This window comes from Stegodyphus dumicola, chromosome 5 (genome assembly GCF_044657685.1).
Source record: "Stegodyphus dumicola isolate Sdum_Otavi_A_Nest chromosome 5, ASM4465768v1".
In the NCBI taxonomy this organism is placed as follows: domain Eukaryota; kingdom Metazoa; phylum Arthropoda; class Arachnida; order Araneae; family Eresidae; genus Stegodyphus; species Stegodyphus dumicola.
This window is the reverse complement of record NC_140772.1, coordinates 150,924,632-150,943,000: the sequence shown is the minus strand read 5'-3', so window position 1 is coordinate 150,943,000 and position 18,369 is coordinate 150,924,632. Positions and strand designations below refer to the sequence as shown.

Here is an 18,369-nt window from a genome sequence, read left to right as displayed (position 1 = left end):
AAATTACTACCTCCACACGATCCTGTAAAATTGTAAAACGAAAACGACTCAATGATTTCGTTAAAAATAATATTTTTTAAAGATGTTTCTATGTAAAAACAGTAATATCGTAATGAAAAATTACACATGGTAAACAAAGGGTTACAGTTTCCAACCTACTGCTGCTAACAGTAACTTTAACACATTCGCTATCGACCGGCTCATGTATGAGCCGTATGATGTCCTAAAACAGATCAACGACCTATATGTGGGACGTGGTAGTTCCTTTATAATTTCTCGTTTAAGCCCATAGTAGATGCACTCGTACCAAATAGTGGTACGAGTAAGAAGTTACGACTCACTTGTAACACACGGTTTCTAGTTTTGACTGGTTTAAATGTTATTAAAATCATTATACAGTCTTAAAATAATTTTTGATTAAAACAACCTTGAATTCTCCTGCTAGAATTAGTTTTGGATATTACTATGGAAATATACTATCGGTCTGTGGAAGACAGTATGACACGTCGGTAGCGAACGTGTTAAAATTATATTGTGTCAAATTCAGAAAATCATTAATTTATAGTCTGTACTCAACAGAAATTAGAGTATGTTTATTTAAAAATTCCAGAAATTAAAAACACAACACAAATGGAGTTATATGTATAATTTATTTTAACGTGTTTTCTACTGTACAGGGATTAATGTACAAAATTTGATCACGGGCTTTAACAATAGCCACATAGGAAGAGGACTTTGTGCAAGTTTATAGATGATGAACATGTGCAGTTCAGGCTCTTTCAGATGATCGTAGCCTTCCGCGCCACATGACTCGTCTTAGATGCTTGTATGTCCAGTCCGATCATCAGACAGATGCCTTCAGAGCTCCAGTTCATCAATGGGGAGGAACAGTTACATAAACAGTTTTTTCTTCCTCACATATATAACTTTAAAGATTTTAGTCTTAAGAAACCCCCCTTCCCAGAAAAGGTGTATGTATATAATTTATCGGACGTTTAAAAAGGATTATAGTAAAATTTACTATGTATTGAGCAGTTCGTTGTCATCGATATTTGGTGAAGCACTCTTTCCTGTGCCTTAGAGAATTCAAGGATAATACTGTAAAAGTTCTAAATTATATATTTCAGTGAGCTTATGGGATTTCATTAAAATTAAAATCTTAACACAAAAATATAGATAAAATTTCCACTGCCCTTCAATTCATCACTGATGAGCAAATAAAAAAAAGCAGTAGCGATGAAAAATGATTTTTTCCCTCGGCTTTGTTGATTTCTGAGACTTGATGTCTAACCGGAGTCGAGACGTCACACTCACATTCCACAAAAATTAAACATGTTTTTGATTATTTTACAGATTTGTTTTACACAGAAACTAAAATGGGCTCTAAATGCCAAGAAGTTAAATTATGACTAAAAACATTCTTTAAACATCACTGTACATTGATTTAAAAAAAATACGCAATCCTGAAACTAGCTCTAGGAAAAAAACAAACACTCAAATTTGAGAGAATCAGGCACCTCTCTTTTACTTTTTGTGTGTATGACCAGATAATACTCAGAGAGAAAGTATTTTCTTTTTACAAATTGTCTGACATTCATGCAGAGTATTGGATGGCTCACTGGATTCTGACGAGGCTCGTTCTCTGCCGGTTCTGGTATCACAATCCAAAAAAGTTCCTGGACGACAAGGCTCCAGAGTTCGGCATGTAGGACGGCATCGGCAGTCTCCAAGCTACGATTCCAAAAATTTATGCAAGGCAACAAGGAAACCACTTTCACAGCGGCACGGAGTAACACGGCACTGTTTCTTTCGTAAATTTTAAAATAAGAATTAAAAGAAAAAAAATGTTGACTCAATTCACTGTTTCAGACCTCTGTAGTTGAGGCTTGTCGAGGAAGGCACAACACAACACATACTTTTTTTTAAATATTTTCTTTCATATACATGTTTTCAGACAGGGACATCAGATGTGGAAACTAGAAAATGAATTGTACTGGCAGAGTTTATTTCTTCTTCTTCTCCTCTACGAAACCCACTGTAAACAAAAGCGAAAACAAAAATCCCAAATCAGAAAAAGAAATAAAAGCAATTTCTCTGTTGTGCCCAATGGCTTATTTGTCTTCGTTAGATGGAAATATCAGAAATTCGGATGGTTAACAGAGGTTGAATATAACAGAGACGGTAAGGAGAAGGAGAAAAGAGGCCAGTGTATATAAACGTTAAAAAGAGAATGAAAAGTAAGAATGATTTTTTAGGGAATAAACGCATACTGGATATTGGAATTTTATATCCAGTAATTCGAAAATGCGTCTTTAAATCTATTTCACATTTTGATAGTAAAATTATTCTAATTTTTGATTATTTTTCATAATAGGAATTTCATTATCACAGAAGTGAGTTTAAATTTAATATTAAACATTTAAAATATAAACTTGAAATGAAATTTTTACGTTGATATATTCGGCATTCAATAAGTTTTGTATACACTTTTGTGGTGATTATCATCATATGGTCGACTGCCATGCTTTGGCGCCTGAAGCATATATAGTTAAATGCAAAAGCACATATAGTGCAACGAAGGATATAGCAGCGTATGTAACGTTACAGCGAAATCTCTGCATTTAAATAGCACATGGCGTAGAAAAATCGTTCCGTTAAATAAACTAATTTTTACTCTGTTATTGTTTAGATTTCCTACACTAAGACATAAAAATGTTAGTTATGTAATCTGACAATTAAGGAACTACACAAGGGTTCAGAGAGCTCAAATGATTACTGAGAAAGGACAGAACAGAAATAAACAAAAGGCTATCTAATAACACATTTGGGCACAACTAAATAAAATAATAAATTTTAAAAACTAATAGCATTAGTGAGCTGGCAGCAACTCTTCTTAACATTTTTCTGTAGCAAAAGCAAATTTTTGTTAAATTGATTTTTAGTATAATTTATTAAAGCAAAGAAAAAGAATGTCTCGAAAATATATGTTAAGAAGTTTTACTGCATCTTACACATCATAAATACTACCCGCATCAGAAGCTAAGTATTAAACAAGATACTACACTAACAAAGCACAATATACAAAAAAAAAATTATGGTTTTATGTTATAAGTATCATAGTAACAATATATTGTACCTTAAAATTTTCACATGCGTACTTGTCGAGGGAACGATCAGCACTCTGCGAATAAAAAAAATCAAAACACATGCAGTTATTCAATAACACATGCAAGTTAAAAAGTATGGATTATTTTTTATAAGTAAACATTCAGTAAAAAGTTATACTTTGAACAGGAATTTTTAAATTACGACAATGCAATAATTTATATTATAAGAATGCAAAACTCATTCTCCGCATTCTCTTTTACAGAGACGACACGGAATGAGAAAAACTTTTTCCCTTTTCAGAATATTAAATCTGAAATAATGACATGCACTTTTACGTTTTTAATAAAATTCTCTCTGCCGTGTGAACTTAAGTTTTACTAAAAAAATTGAGATTAAACTTTTACAGGTAGAGCAATGAATTTTGAAAATGTAAACAAAAATCAAACGTTTTGATAAAAAAAAAAAAAAAAACAAAGAACTGCAATTCATTCAAAAGAAGGAAGTCATGTTGTTGGTGTAGTGGATGATTTGAAAATAAGGAGGAAAAAAGGAGAACTTAGTTGAACGCTGGAGACCACTTAATCCAAGCATTAAATGAAAATCTGGATATTATAATATTGGAAGTATTCTAATTCCTACCAACTGGAGTTTTTGAATTAGATCGAACATTTACTGCAGATGTCTTAACGCGTTTATATCAGCTGAATAGAGGCATACAAATAAAGTGTTCGATAATGCTCTCCAAATTTCATTAACGTTTCCCAAGGTAATAGAAAACCTCTTTAAAATTTGAGATATTTAGATATCTGAAGAAATATCTTTAGAAAGTGTAGAATGAAAATCATGGATGTTTAAAAAATATAGAGTACTATAGCAAAAATTTCATTCTATTTAAAAAAAAAAAGATATTTCTATCCATCATTTTAAGCAACTGAAAGATTCATTAAGCCTCACATGTATAGCTTCGAGCTATTCCTTGTGAATTCTCTTTTTTTTTTTTTTCACTTTTAAGATAATATGCGGAACCAGATTTTCTGAATTTTAACATGAGATAATTTTATGATTCAGAATTAGCTGCCAATTCGGATACTTCGCATTGGAATTAAGTGCTTTCAAATATAAACTGGTTAAGTGGCCCATCATTGAGAGTTAGGGAAAACGAAATGCATTCAGTAACTTTCGGGTTTTAATGAAGGGTACAAAACCACTGGCAGTCATTTTCATCTTTGTGAGCAGCAGAATTTCAGGTAAGTAAAGGATTTGTGTACATCGGAACCCTCCGCATTCACAACAGGCAAAATATTTCAACGTTTTCTCGTGCACATCCTTTTAGATGCCGCAATACCACATGTATGCAAAATAAATAGCCCAGGCAATAATGACTGGTTGGGCGGAGCTAGAGTCACTACCATCTATGTATTTCCTGGCGACGAATTTCAATACTTCATCCAGTAGCACTACAGGTATAGACATCTTCATCACAGCAAACCATTCTTCAGCGTTCAGTGGAGTGACAGAGAAGACAGACTGGAAAAAGTATTAAAATAAATTACGCATTTCATTTTTACAATGGCTACGTTAAATCAAATTCTTTACAAATTAACTTAATTTTTAAAGTAATTTAATAATATTAATTTCAAATGACTGAAAGAATAAGTATTGCAATTTACAAAGACTAAGTTAAATCAAACTCTTTACAAATTAACTTAATTTTTAAAGTAATTTAATAATATTAATTTCAAATGACTGAAAGAATAAGTATTGCAATTTACAAAGACTAAGTTAAATCAAATTCTTTACAAATTTACTTAATTTTTGAAGCAATCTAATGTTCCATTTGAGATAACTGAAAGAATATGTATCGCAATTGCACTTAAAAATAGAGTTATTAGAGTAATATGTAAATAAGTTCAATAGCGAAATAAAATGCAAACCTTTAAATTTTACATCCCATGGAACGAAAAACTTTAATGCAAAATACAAAATATTAGGACAAGCTTCAAAAGCGATACTAGTGGTAATGAAATGACACGAATCAGTTATCGTTTCCGAAATTAAATTTTTATCAATTATGTTACCGCTGTTTTCTATTAATGCAAAATTAATGAGAAACAAATTTAAATTCAACTTTTTGAAAAATAATCATAAAAATGCCAGAAAGTAGTTAAAGTTTTGAATTTCAAGCTCTGGTGACTAAAAAAGGAACTTGAAAATGAAGGAACTGAATGACTATGCTCTTAAAAAGTATTTTAGTGAAACTAAGTTGAACACATAGTTTTGTAAAATAATTTTGATTTTTTTTATCAAGAAAATCAAGCTTCTAAAATAAGAATCTATAAATCATATTTATACGACTAAAAGATCCACAGAATTATTCGAAATTCTAGAGAAAATTTAAATCTTCACCTAAGTTTACTTCAAATTTCATATTCATGATTTCACACCTAGAAACTAATTTTCAGAACAAGTGCTTTTTATTCAAGATAGTTTAATCTGGCATAGTTTATTGAATTTGCATGCTTATTGCAATTGGATTTAGTATTAAAGTTTACTGAAGAAAGTATGAAAAGGGGAAAAAATGCACTGAAAGTTTGACAATTCGAAATCGAAAGCAATTATTTGTCCAATAAATTAGTAAATTTTTATCCATACATATTCATAAGCATAAAAAATAATTCCTAAAATTAGCTTCATGCTTTTATTTGTACTACAGATTCACAAATACAGTGCAGTTTTAATACCCATTATTAAAAAGATATAGAATGAGTACTTTTTTCACTAAATGTGTAAGATTAATTCTTAACTGAATGAATAAGTTTTTGAAAAATACAAACAATCAATACTCTATACTTACGGACAAGATGTCAATGTACAAAATGACAAAGTGAAGCGTCATGGACAGAAGCATTGCAGCCAACAACCAGGGGTTAATCCATGGTGGCATGACAGTTAATGACTGATTCTCAGATAAACTGAAAAATGACACATACAAAGATTTAAAACGTGTATGGAAACCTAGTGATTGTGAAAGAAATTGCGATAGTTTTATTTTAAGTTTTTGAAATATTTAAAAGTACTATTACAGAGAAAAACTGATCCTAAATTCGTCTATAATGTCTTATTTAGAGTAAATACGGGAAAATATAAGACTTCTTCAAAATTTTAAGACTTTTTATTCATAATTCAATTCCGTAGTATAGCGCCGCAGAGGTGTATAACGCGCCCCATATTTTCAAACTATATTTTTCAGTTTTTAGGTACATTCGCCATATAATGCGCACTCTTTTCTTTACGAAGAAACCTAGAAGATAGATGTGTAGTGCTCTTGTCTTTCGAAGTCATTCATTCGAAGATTTCCCTAGGCTTTTGAACAATGGTATATTGAATTGACGAAGCGATAAGGGGGAACAATATGTAAGAAGGGAAATGCTTGAGAGATAAATAATTCTGCAAAGAGGGTGCGTTGTATTCATTGCATGCGTTCAAAAGAATGTTATTCTAGTGTTTCAAGAAAAGGGCGACAATATTTGATGTAAGAATGCATTTTAGGGTACTATTCCGTTTTGAGGATCATAAAAAATCGCCAAACTATTGTTGATGCCAGTGCTGCCAAAATAATTGCGGCAAGCCTAACGCAAGAAAGGAAGGATAATAGTAAATATCTAAGATTTAGATGAAATTTAGATGAAAGATTTTAATTTAGATGAAAGGTTTTAATTTAGATGAAAGATTAATTTCATATAACACTTTTTTATTATTATAATTTATATAAAAATGCTAAACATAAATGTTTTGCATTCCTGCATCGTTATTTCGCTACCGAGTTATCGCTAAAGCATAATTTCATCTCGTTGGTTGTTCAAACATAATTTTCTATAATGAATGATGCCTTTTCGTTAAAAAAATTCTATTGTAGACTTTTCGTCTTGGGCAATTTCCAAATTGTTAAATCCACAGGGTATCAAAAAAGGGTTTAAAATCAAAAAAGGATTAAAAAATTAAACTAGTATTTCAATGGCATCTTAAGAAATATAGAACTATCTAAACTTGCGCAATTTGAAATCAGCGCGTGCGCTAGATTTGGCGCGCTGTTAAATGGGCGCGTTTGCTAGATTTGGCGCTTTTGCACATACATTTTCGCTGCAATTTTTTTACGGTCCTCGAAACGGAATAGAACCCATTTTAGCAATTAATTCGAGGAATTATCAATTAGTTGCTTTCTTTTTCTGTAGTCATTTGAAATCGTGATTTTGAAGTGAACATCAATCAAAGGCAAGGAAAGAAAAAGAGACCAAATGCGTCATGCCAATCTAGAAGTAGTGTGTGAGTGGATAATAAAAGCATGGAATGAAATTAAATCCGATATAATTAAAAAATCATTAAAATGTAGTATATCTAATAATCTAGATGGGGTGGAAGATCACTATTTATTTATGGATCAGAATAATAGTGATGAACAGAATTCGATGACGTGCCTGAAGATACAACAGAAGATGAATATAACGAAATTTTCATGTTATCAGAATAGGAAATATTTTAAGTTCATAAGGAATGTCATTTCTTTTAAACATGCAGCATTTAGGTGCCTGAAGAATAAATTTTGTGTGCTCATTTTTTCCGTATTTTTAAATCTATCATTTTTATATCCGACGTATAAGACGCAGCCGTAAATGTTGATCTTATATTTTGTAATAAAAGTGCACGTTACAAGCTAGAATATACGGTACTTTATATTTCGGTTTTTGATATCTATACAGCGTTTACATGTAGTTAGGAAAGTATGCGTCTATTAGTAATTACCTAAGAATCCTAAATAATTTATTTTTAACAGAAGCAATCAACAGTTTCCAATATAGATTAGATAAATGAAATTAAATGTATACAAATAATTAAATTAAAAAAAACAACAGTACATTCTGGAATGAATATGGCGATATCTCCTGCTATGCAAAATAGGGCTAATCACATCTGACAACAAGTATGCTAGATAAAAACTTTGCTATAATACCTGCATTTGTGTATCCGTGAAGAAAGACAGGAGAAGTTAAATACAAATATTTACATGTCTATTTTGGTACTTGTTACTGTAAAATTACTTTGTGAATATAAGAAATAATTAGAATGGGACCAAAACAAAAGATTATAGTATACTAGTTATTCAAACTCTCTTTGAACTGATATTACAGTCTAGTACTATTTAATTAGAAGGCAAAGCATTTAGCATATCATTACAATTACAAAATTTTTTACTTTCTATCTGCAGAAATGTCTATAAAATGTAAGCTTTTTTCTCGTAATAAATTGCATCTTAAAATTATATACTTTACTTTGCAGGAAGAGGTAGTCTGGATTTTAATAATGTACCTGTTCATGGCGTTTAACATCTCAATTGTTACCAGTACAGATAAAGCCATGGTCATGGGATGAGGATCTTTGAAGACTGAGCAATCGTGTCCAGAGAATTTTTCTGGTTCGGTAAAGCAAGTTAAGTGATGAGTTAACTGCCAATATGTGAGATGGGGACCATCAGGGGCAACCATAAACCACCATGTTGCTGCACCGACAGTGGCAGCTCCGACGTAACCTGGAAAAAGAATGTTAAAACTTTTGTGAGATCTTAAGGAAAGCAAATTGTTAAAATATAGCCATAAGCATTCTTGATGATGATTATTCTAGAGATTTAAAAATTATGAATTACCTCCAATGGCCATGTATCTGAAGAACAGCCATCCGGTGATAAGACCTTCATCAGCCTTCCTTGGTGGTCTGTTCATGATGTCCAAATCAGGTGGATTGAAACCCAAGGCTGTAGCTGGAAGACCATCAGTTACCAAGTTGACCCATAACAGCTGTACAGGAATGAGAGCCTCTGGGAGACCAAGAGCAGCAGTAAGGAAAATGCTTACGACTTCACCAACATTGGATGAGATCAGGTATCGGATAAATTGTTTCATGTTATTGTAGATAGCGCGACCTTCTTCTACAGCAGCTACGATTGTGGAGAAGTTATCATCAGCTAACACCATTTCGGAAGCAGATTTAGCGACTGCTGTTCCAGATCCCATAGCAATACCAATTTCAGCTTTCTTCAAAGCAGGAGCGTCATTTACACCGTCACCAGTCTAGTAAATGAATATATGATTTACAAATCGGTTCATTAACGAGCATAATTATTAACACTATTAAACAAAATCTTTTCTTACCATGGCAGAAATCTCGCCATCAGCCTGTAAGAACTCAACAATTTTGCTTTTATGAGATGGTTCTACTCGAGAGAATAATCTGGCCCTTCGCACTGCTAATCTTTGTTCACTGACAGGAAGGTCATCAAATTCCCGTCCAGAGTATGATTTGCCTAATAGACAGAAACGGGGTATTTATTGCGGATTTATTTTTTGCAGAACTTTTAACTGAAGTCCCGCAAAAAATTTATTAACAGCATTTGTTAAAAATTCTCAGCCACTAAATAAATTAATGAAAAGTGCACGTTACACGTTAGTGATAACACAACATTATTTTGTAAATAATGCAAGTTAACTATTTATCATTAAAATTTAATTTAAATTAAAAAATAATGTTACATTGTGGTTTAAACAAGGCTATACTGTGGCAAGCAACGATTACATGCAGGAAAATCGTGGTAGGATGCTATGATTAAAGTTTAAAATTATGTACCTGTAGTATCCTCATCCTCCTCAAAGACTCCAATTCTGCGACAGATAGCCTCAGCAGTAGCCTGCAGAAAAGACAGGTTCAATGGTTAAAGTATGTCTGGAATTTAGAACATTTGCATGGGCATTAACTATTGTTAGAAATGTCAGTGCATTTTCTTTTATAAAACCTTTTTTTTTTTTTTTTTTTTTTTTTTAATAAAAACTATGTGAACTTTAATGTTTAATTTTCTTTTTACAACTGAACATCAGAAGCTATTTATTTAAACAATGGAAGTTGTTATTTTCTTTATACAATATAATAACAGGTGTGCGACGATTTTAAGGGAGAAAATTATTTAAAATTAGTTAAATCAAATATAGTATAGTTTTATAATCACTAATATGAATATTTGGTATAACTAATAAACTTGTTTGTTACAAAACCCTTAACGGTTTATACCTTATTGTCACCAGTAATCACAATAACACGAATACCAGCGGCTCGGCAACGTTTAATTGAATCCATAACCTCTTTCCTTGGTGGATCCAACATACCAACGACTCCAACAAAAGTCATATTGACCTAAAGAATAGAATGAATAAATTAAAAATTATTCATATTTTACAAATCATCTTCAAATTCAAAGAAAATATGAAATAATATTTTTGGTGTTTGTAAGCAGAGGTTTTTTCTATAAGACTAACATTTTGATATTTCCTCTAATTTTCTGCAGTGTCTCCTAATGAACTGTTTTTTAACCGAGATCTCTTTCACAATTTCAGTTATAACTAATTTTTAAACATGTTATATTTAGACTGGTAATGAGAAATACCTCTTATTGACGAAAGTCTCTAAAATGAGGACAATTGTTTATTAATATTTATTGCTTTAATCACAAACAATTAAAATGCTTATCGTACCTATAGCATCTCCTACCCTACATGGCTCACATTAATTGAGAAACGTCTTGGATAAATTAATATTTTTCTGTATTTATTAGTTCATATAAAAATATTAAATCCACATAAAAATATATAATAAAATATTAAATTAAATTATTTTATTTAGCATTAAAATTATAACTGATTGCAACTATACTTCTAAAACTATGCATAATACTATATACCACGGGTGTCCATAATGCGACCCGCATGCATTTCTTATGCAAATAAAGTATATGTACGAAATATGGTAAACTAAAACTATTCAGTATCCACAAGAAATTAATTCATTTTACTTCCAGTTAGTTAAGAAAGTTAATATTATTCAGAAACGTTAGAAAAATTATGCTGATCCTATCAAACAATTTTGTACCGAAAATCTTTAAGGATATATTTGTGGATGCTTTATGAATGTATCCGGGAAGGGTCAGCGAATTTTTGAATCTAAAAACATAATTGGTCTGTAAGCTGAACAGAAAAGGCATGCAATGCATCAGAAACATCTAATATCATACAGGATTTGATACAATTAAAAGAAATTCGAGGAGAAGAGAAAATTATGCCAACTTTGCGAATTTCTACCAAATCTGATAAGTCACAGCTTAGAAGATGATGTTACCTTGAGAATACTTCAAGAATCCGTAAAAAACACAAAACTTCGCGTTTGCTTTGACACATCATCACATGATGAAAGCAAACTGTCACTGAATGATTTAGAATCAGATGTTTCCATTCGAAACTGGTTTCACTACTTTTAAAATGATTTAAATATGAACTTGTGGAAAATCTAGCTGCTGGCTTTGAACTTTTCTGAATTCCACCATGCAGCTCTTACTGACATGAAGTTTGGCCATTCTTGCTATATTTAAAATTTTAGGGCTAAATGCTTAAAAATCGAAATTTAAGTTTCGATTCAAGAAGCAGTTTACCACTACTTTACTGCTAAGATTTCCGTCTCAAACTATAAGGATCTTCATAGCAATCAAATTTATGTGCGTGTTTTAAATAAATTAAAATAATCCCTTTAAATAAATGTGAAGCTTTTTTTATGAATACGTTTTAGGAAAGCTAATTAAATTTACCTATACTTTATTAACCTCACTCATGAAGCTGTCTATTTTGAATACATGTATTCTTCTAATTTCGCACTCCTGTAAACCCTCAAACTGCTGACAAATTTAATTATTTTATCTTCATACCATACTGTTTACGTACAATAAATTCTTTGTACTTGCTTTCCTTCACGATGTTGAAATTTTAATGGCCAGCAGTGTATATATGAAAGAAGATGGCCAAACAGTTGGCATTTTATACTCGTACGTATACCTACTTGGAACTCACTTTGACAGATATCATCAGGTTTCTTGAAAATTTTTATTTTTAAAAGAAAGAGGTAAATATCTATTTAAAATGGGGAGGGGGTGAGAGCTCACCTCATAGTTAACAAATTTCGTGGAATCAGCCAAATCCATCTCTTCGATTTTAGGTGGGTTATCAATTGTGGCAAGAGCCAAGCATCTGAGGGTGTCACGTCCGGTACCATAGACCTTAGTAGTTTCGATGATTTTATTCATCATGGCAGATGTCATGGGGACTTTGGTGTTACCTACACGGACGTGAGTGCACCTGTCAAGCACACCTTCAGGAGCGCCCTGTGGGAGATAAAAGTTCATTATCACAAATCAAGTTATAAAAATTACAGAACATCTGTGAGTAATTTTTAAATATTCAAATATATACTATTTGCTGTACATTTTTTTAGCTCTTACAGCTTTTATTTATTTATTTTTGTTGCCTTAAAACAATTTTATGAACTGAATGCAAAATCTGGTTAATCTCCATACGCTATCGTAAACTCTTATGATAAAAAGTTGCATATTTTACAAAATGAGGCAAATGCAAAGAAAAATTGAACTTACATGAGTGCAATTGACGAATTCTTTGTAATTCACACCCTTATAAAAGTAAATTAAAAAAATGTTTTTGCTGATTTAATGTAAAATTTCTGAGACATTTTTTTCCGTTTCATAATTCAGGTAATTTAATATTTAATTCGACAGCATTCATTTTGATATGAAATATTTATCAGTTAGCAGAAAGTTGTATTAAACTTTGGCAGATATTGCAGAAAAGACGACTCAGTGAATTTAATCAAAAACTCAAATCAAAGTGAGTGAAAAATATGAATCACTGCAGAACTTAGCTTTAAATTAAAGGGTAAACATCTATCACAGAAATTACGAATGAATGCACTGACTATATGGGTCCAAGGATTTCCTTCTATTAGTTCAGTATCATACATTTTATAGAATTCTTCAAAGTATTTTTCTCTTATTTTAAACACCTAGATCCAGCTAATGCTTCCACTCCAAAAATACAGCTTCGATGATGATAGAATTTATCTCTGATAAGCATGAGAGTTAAATTTTGCAAGTTATGAGAGATCTTTTTATACGTACGTGTCACAGCTCTTTAAGAAAACTGCATACCGCATGTTTGATGCAAAGAAAAAAATTATAGCGATTAATTTAAATTATTTTTGCAGATAGTGAGTTGAAATTAGGGCTTGATGACGATATTCATATTTTTTAAGAGGATTAAGTGCACGTAAATGTACAGAACACACTATTCCAAATACGGTATCCGAATGCAATTTCTCACAGCATATTAAAATTACAATGTATTAAAATCAATAGAGCATTCAAAACATTATATAAAGCGCTTTAATGTAGATATTACTATTGCATTTGATTTAATAGATATTAGTGAAGAAATGCTTCAATTAATTGCCTATAAGCAAAAAAGTGAGTTAAATTTTTATAATTTGAAAAGAGTTTGCTAGTTAATTACCTTGCAGAACATTTTTGGTCCAGAACCCAATCGAGATACTTTAGTTGGAGTACAATAACTGCTCATGGATTTACGATCACGAGAGAATTCCAAAGTAAATTCTTTCTTCCACATGCTCTGGATGCCATGGTTTACTGTGAGGGCAGCATCACGGCGGGACTTTCCAGTTTTGTCGAAATTCCACGGGTTCAGTTTCTCAGCGAGGACAGTCAAAGCAGTTTCAGTAGCTTCACCGACTTTCTCAAAACATTGTTTATACTGAAATAAAAAAGTTAATTAACTCACGTTGACTTAGACATTCAAAATATAAGAAAAAAGATGCTTATTTAAAGACTGTTGGAAGCTGCTATATGAACAGATTTTTCTGAAACATTTGCTTTATACGCAGAGTTATAACAGACTCATAACTATTGGGTACTTGAATTAATTATCGCTGTTTGTTGAACAGAAAACACATATTTGTTTTACCAGAATGGTACAAGCTAATTTACTGGAAGTAGTGTCCTTTGGCTGTTAAAACTTTTTCGGGTAAAAAATTAATGCTGGCATAAAAAAATTCAGATTCTTTTCAGGTGAACCAATTTTCCAGAACATTAAAAGATGTGAAGTGTTATTCAGAAAGGCCGTGCTGCATCAACCGAAACAAACAGTAATCGGAAAGGGCGATGTCTAAATATTATAGCGGGTGGGGTAAGACATCTCATGGAAGTCTTTTCCAGGTTTCCTTCACTCGGTTTTCAACACTTGGTCTGACATTGTCATGTAACATTGTCACTATGTAATGTCTGAGCATATTGTGCGCGCGATTTAAATTGAGTGCCTCGTAGCTTTCAGCATTCAACTTTTGACTCGGTAGCAGCAGCTCGTGCACCATACAGACTAGATCCCATAAAATGGCTCAGCATAATCTTCTTGTCATAAATATCCGGTTTTGATGTTGATGTTGATGATTCGCCGCGACGCGCCCAAGGTTTCATGCAAAAATGGCTTCTATTTTTGTCCTTGCATGACACTTCACATATGGTTAAGCGTTTCGAAAGTTTCTTTCAGTCTATTTATGTGGCAAGCAGTTTCCCAAATTCTGAGTCTTCCTCCTTGTTTTTAAATGCTTACTAACAGTTGATGCATCCAAATTTTGTGTTTCAGACAATTGTATAAGCATATGAGATGAACCTTTTGCCAGTAAATGCCTCTAACTGTCCATCGTCAAATTTTTTTGGCTAACTAGGACGTATTTTCTCACTCACCTAAAAATCGTTGTGTTTGAATCGTCGAAACCAATCTCAGCACATTGTTTCCGAAACAGCATGCTCTCCACAAGCTTTCAGTAGCAAACGATTACTTGCTACAGCAAATTGGTTCGGTTTATTTCATTATGGCAAAGCACACTAGGGCTTGCCTAAGAGGAGGGATGTCTTCGTGGAGGACTTTCTAAAGAAAACCAGCTCGTATACATGGTTACACATGGGAACAACACGAAAACGCTCATGCAGCCAACCCGTTTGCGGGATTCTAGCTTAGGACCGAACTACCAGTGTTCAGTGACTTTGCCGCTCATCCGCTGGTGGGCCTGCAGCAGATTGAGAAAGCACGAGAGGTTACGTTAGTTGATTAAGGCAAAGAAACTCGAGGGCTATCTATCTATAGGGAGGAATGCCTTCGAAGAGGACATTTTAAGGGAAACTGGCTTGTATTCACGTTACACCTGGGAAAAACCACGAAAACCAACCATACCAGACCGTTCACTGGGATTCAATCCCAGGTCGAACTACCAGTGTTCAGCGACTTTACGACTCGGCCGCTGGTGGGCGAGAGCAGAAGAGTAACACTTCTCGCAGATACTGTTTTGTAGGTACAAAACCCAACATGTTCAAGGCATTAAATAGGCATGTTCTTTTCACTCCACTCGAAAGTAACACACAGATTTGAAAAACCTAATGTTTCTACGTCTCGGTCGCTGTCCGCTTCACGGTACTAGTAAGCACAATTACTGCCCTCTCTGCGTCAACAGCGGAAATTAATTAAAGCTACCAATAGCATGGTAAACAATTTTGTAACTCAGACATTCATTACAGAATATTTTAATCAGTCTGGTTTCAAAAATTATTCATTTAATAAATAATTTTTCCTTGCTTTTTTTTTTACCATCATATATAATAAAAAAATCCTAAAATCCCAAAAGCCAAAAGATATTTAAAATTTAATACGAGTTCTTAGAAGAAAGGTAAGCTATATAATTATAGAAGAATTATTGGCTTAGATAAGTTAGCTGAAAGATCAGGGAACTAATCTTGATAGCATGAACGAAATTAAGAGCTGCAAATAAAATTTTACGGAAATAATTAAACAGAACAAGCCTTTATTTGTTCCGTTTACCGTGTAATGATTATTAAATTCAAGCGCTGAGGCTTGCTCTGCTGAAAATGGATTTCGAGCGAAAACTGTTTTACAAATACAATAAAAATTACCGAAAAAATGAACTTCAAATGTAAACATTCACATGTCTGCTAGTCAAAAACCAACGTATTGGGTTGGTTTGGTTTCATTTAATCATGGCGAAGCACTCGACGGCTATCTGTCTAAGGAAGAAATGCTTTCGAGGAGGACTTTCCAAGGGAAACTGGTTCAGCCACGAAAATGCCCATGCAGCCAGAGCGTTCGCCGGGATTTTAACACCGGACCGAACTACCAGTGTTCAACGATCTTAGCATTCGGCCGCTGGCAGGCCCAACGTACTGAGAAATATGGTACTAATTTATTTTGCTTTTAAGTTAATCAAAACATGCCCTAAAGGCAAAAAATTATACCTCAAGTGGCAAGGTTTAAATTATGTTTACCAGAGGTTAACTACATTAATTATTCAGGACTCGGTTGTAAATTCAGCTATAGTTGATGCGAACTTTGTAAAGCAGATATTGAACATAAATTACCAAACTGTTCTTGAATACTTGAATATTAAATCTTCAGAAATATTTCTTAAGATACTAGGGAAAAAAAAAAAAAAAAAAAAAAAAAAAACAAGCAAACATTATTTAAGACAACTAGTTACAGACGATTATAATTTATTTACATTTCCTCGAAGTAATTCAATGTTAGACTTGCCAATTAAAATATGATTTTGTTAATATCATTTTAATAAATCGCATAAAATTGGTGAGATAGAGAAAGCTTACCTAAGAATGAGTTTAACGTAAATTTGTCACCATTAAGAGAAATCAGGTATATTATTATCAGGGTGCATTTCCACCAGTATTGGTGTTAGTGAAAATATTTCTGTTCCGCAGCATATGTTTCGATGTTAATTTTGGGATGTTAAACTGAATATGCATTACCTGACATATTTTCCATAACCGAATGGAAAGCATCCGAGTTCAACTTTAAGAAGGAAATGGGGAAATTTTCTTATTTTTTGTTATGACTAGCCTTCTGGTAATTGAACACAGTTTTTGCAAAGTGACAAAGGAAGACATAAATATATTTCTTCTTTACGAATTTCCTTGTAATTCGAGTATAGACCACTCTTTCAGGGACAAAATATGTAAACATGTAGGGATAAGGCAGTTAACCAGTCAAAACACCCATGTTGTTGCTTGTGTTCACTTGTCTGACGTAGTCAACCCAAGCCCACGAAATGTCTCGTGGCAAGGAGCGCTAGAATACGCCTGTCGCTGGCAATAGTTTTGAGCACCATTCAGGTGACAGTGCGATTTGGCTCAGTTCCGCCCCCAATTTTGATGGAGAGCACCCCGGGAGGGGGACGGGTCCGAAGGTCTCCCAACCCTCTTCCCTTCCACCAAACCACACGAGAGGGCTTTTCGGCTCGTCGCATGTGTAAAGTGCCGCCATTCCTCACTAACACTATATATTTATAAACATCCATGCCTTCTCATGGATTCGAACCCGGGCCCTTCGGCAAGGCAGTCAGCGACGCTAACCACTATACCGGTTAGGTGGCCAAAACACCCATGCAATCATTCATCCATAAAGTCAAAAACTACACATATAATTTTGATTAGGTTAAATGTACAGCAAGAATCAAATCTAAAATCTAATTTTAATCAGAAATCTTAATCTATATATAGGAATCATTCATTTTATTTTCTTCCAATTCATTGTAAATTTACTGCAATATAACTGTCTAGCTAAGTCTACGCTAAGTTCAGCTACTTGACATAAATTTCAAAATGCCGTTTAAGAGAATTTATGATATTCTATGATTCACAGTTTTGAGTTGCCATTAAATATCAGACATAAAATCTACTTTCATTTTTAATATAAAATATCAACTGCTAAATGACAATTCCATATATTATAGAACATTTGGATCGTAAGAAATCTCTCCTGAACAGCAAAGTAATGTTGTTTCCTTACTTCGTTGAAGTCAATACTGGAATCGTTGCACATTGCACAGATGGTAGCCAATTCATACAATGCTTCATAATCAGATGTTTTTGCCTTAGCTCCGTTGATAAAGCTACATAAAACAGAGATAATTAGATATTGCCTTAGTTTAGATAATGCCTTTTTACTGTAAAAATTGAAATTTCCAGTACTTACACATCACCGATAGGTTCATAAGTAGATCCAGTAGCTTCAAATTCATAGAATTTGGGATCATCAGCTTTCTCAACGATGAAAAACTATTGAAATGTAAGAAACATGCTATTGAACATATTATTTGAATTTTAACAGAAATGTTACACTTGAAAAATCTATTTTTTAATATTTGCTAATACACAAAAATGAAAGAAAACCCGAAATAATTAGATTCAAATTTAGGTCAAGATTTAATATGATAATACTCGTATATGATTTG

At 32.8% G+C, this 18,369-nt stretch overlaps 1 protein-coding gene across 2 annotated transcripts in view; it reads right to left on the bottom strand.

Annotated features, from left to right (window-relative positions):
- Positions 1-631: 631 nt before the first annotated feature.
- Positions 632-18,369, bottom strand: part of SERCA (ATPase sarcoplasmic/endoplasmic reticulum Ca2+ transporting SERCA) — a 90,815-nt gene continuing 73,077 nt past the window's right edge. Inside the window, exons 13-25 of one of the 2 annotated variants that reach the window (XM_085817205.1) lie at positions 18,111-18,193; positions 17,925-18,027; positions 13,554-13,811; positions 12,137-12,355; positions 10,222-10,344; positions 9,784-9,844; positions 9,312-9,463; positions 8,807-9,230; positions 8,473-8,692; positions 5,963-6,080; positions 4,518-4,635; positions 3,137-3,181; positions 632-2,035 (exon numbers count right to left, since the gene is read on the bottom strand). In XM_085817205.1, coding sequence (XP_085673331.1) covers positions 3,174-3,181; positions 4,518-4,635; positions 5,963-6,080; positions 8,473-8,692; positions 8,807-9,230; positions 9,312-9,463; positions 9,784-9,844; positions 10,222-10,344; positions 12,137-12,355; positions 13,554-13,811; positions 17,925-18,027; positions 18,111-18,193 — 1,887 coding nt within the window. In that variant the 3' untranslated portion in view covers positions 632-2,035; positions 3,137-3,173. The remainder of the gene's footprint in view (positions 2,036-3,136; positions 3,182-4,517; positions 4,636-5,962; positions 6,081-8,472; positions 8,693-8,806; positions 9,231-9,311; positions 9,464-9,783; positions 9,845-10,221; positions 10,345-12,136; positions 12,356-13,553; positions 13,812-17,924; positions 18,028-18,110; positions 18,194-18,369) is intronic. The other variant, XM_035356752.2, reaches the window with a different exon arrangement.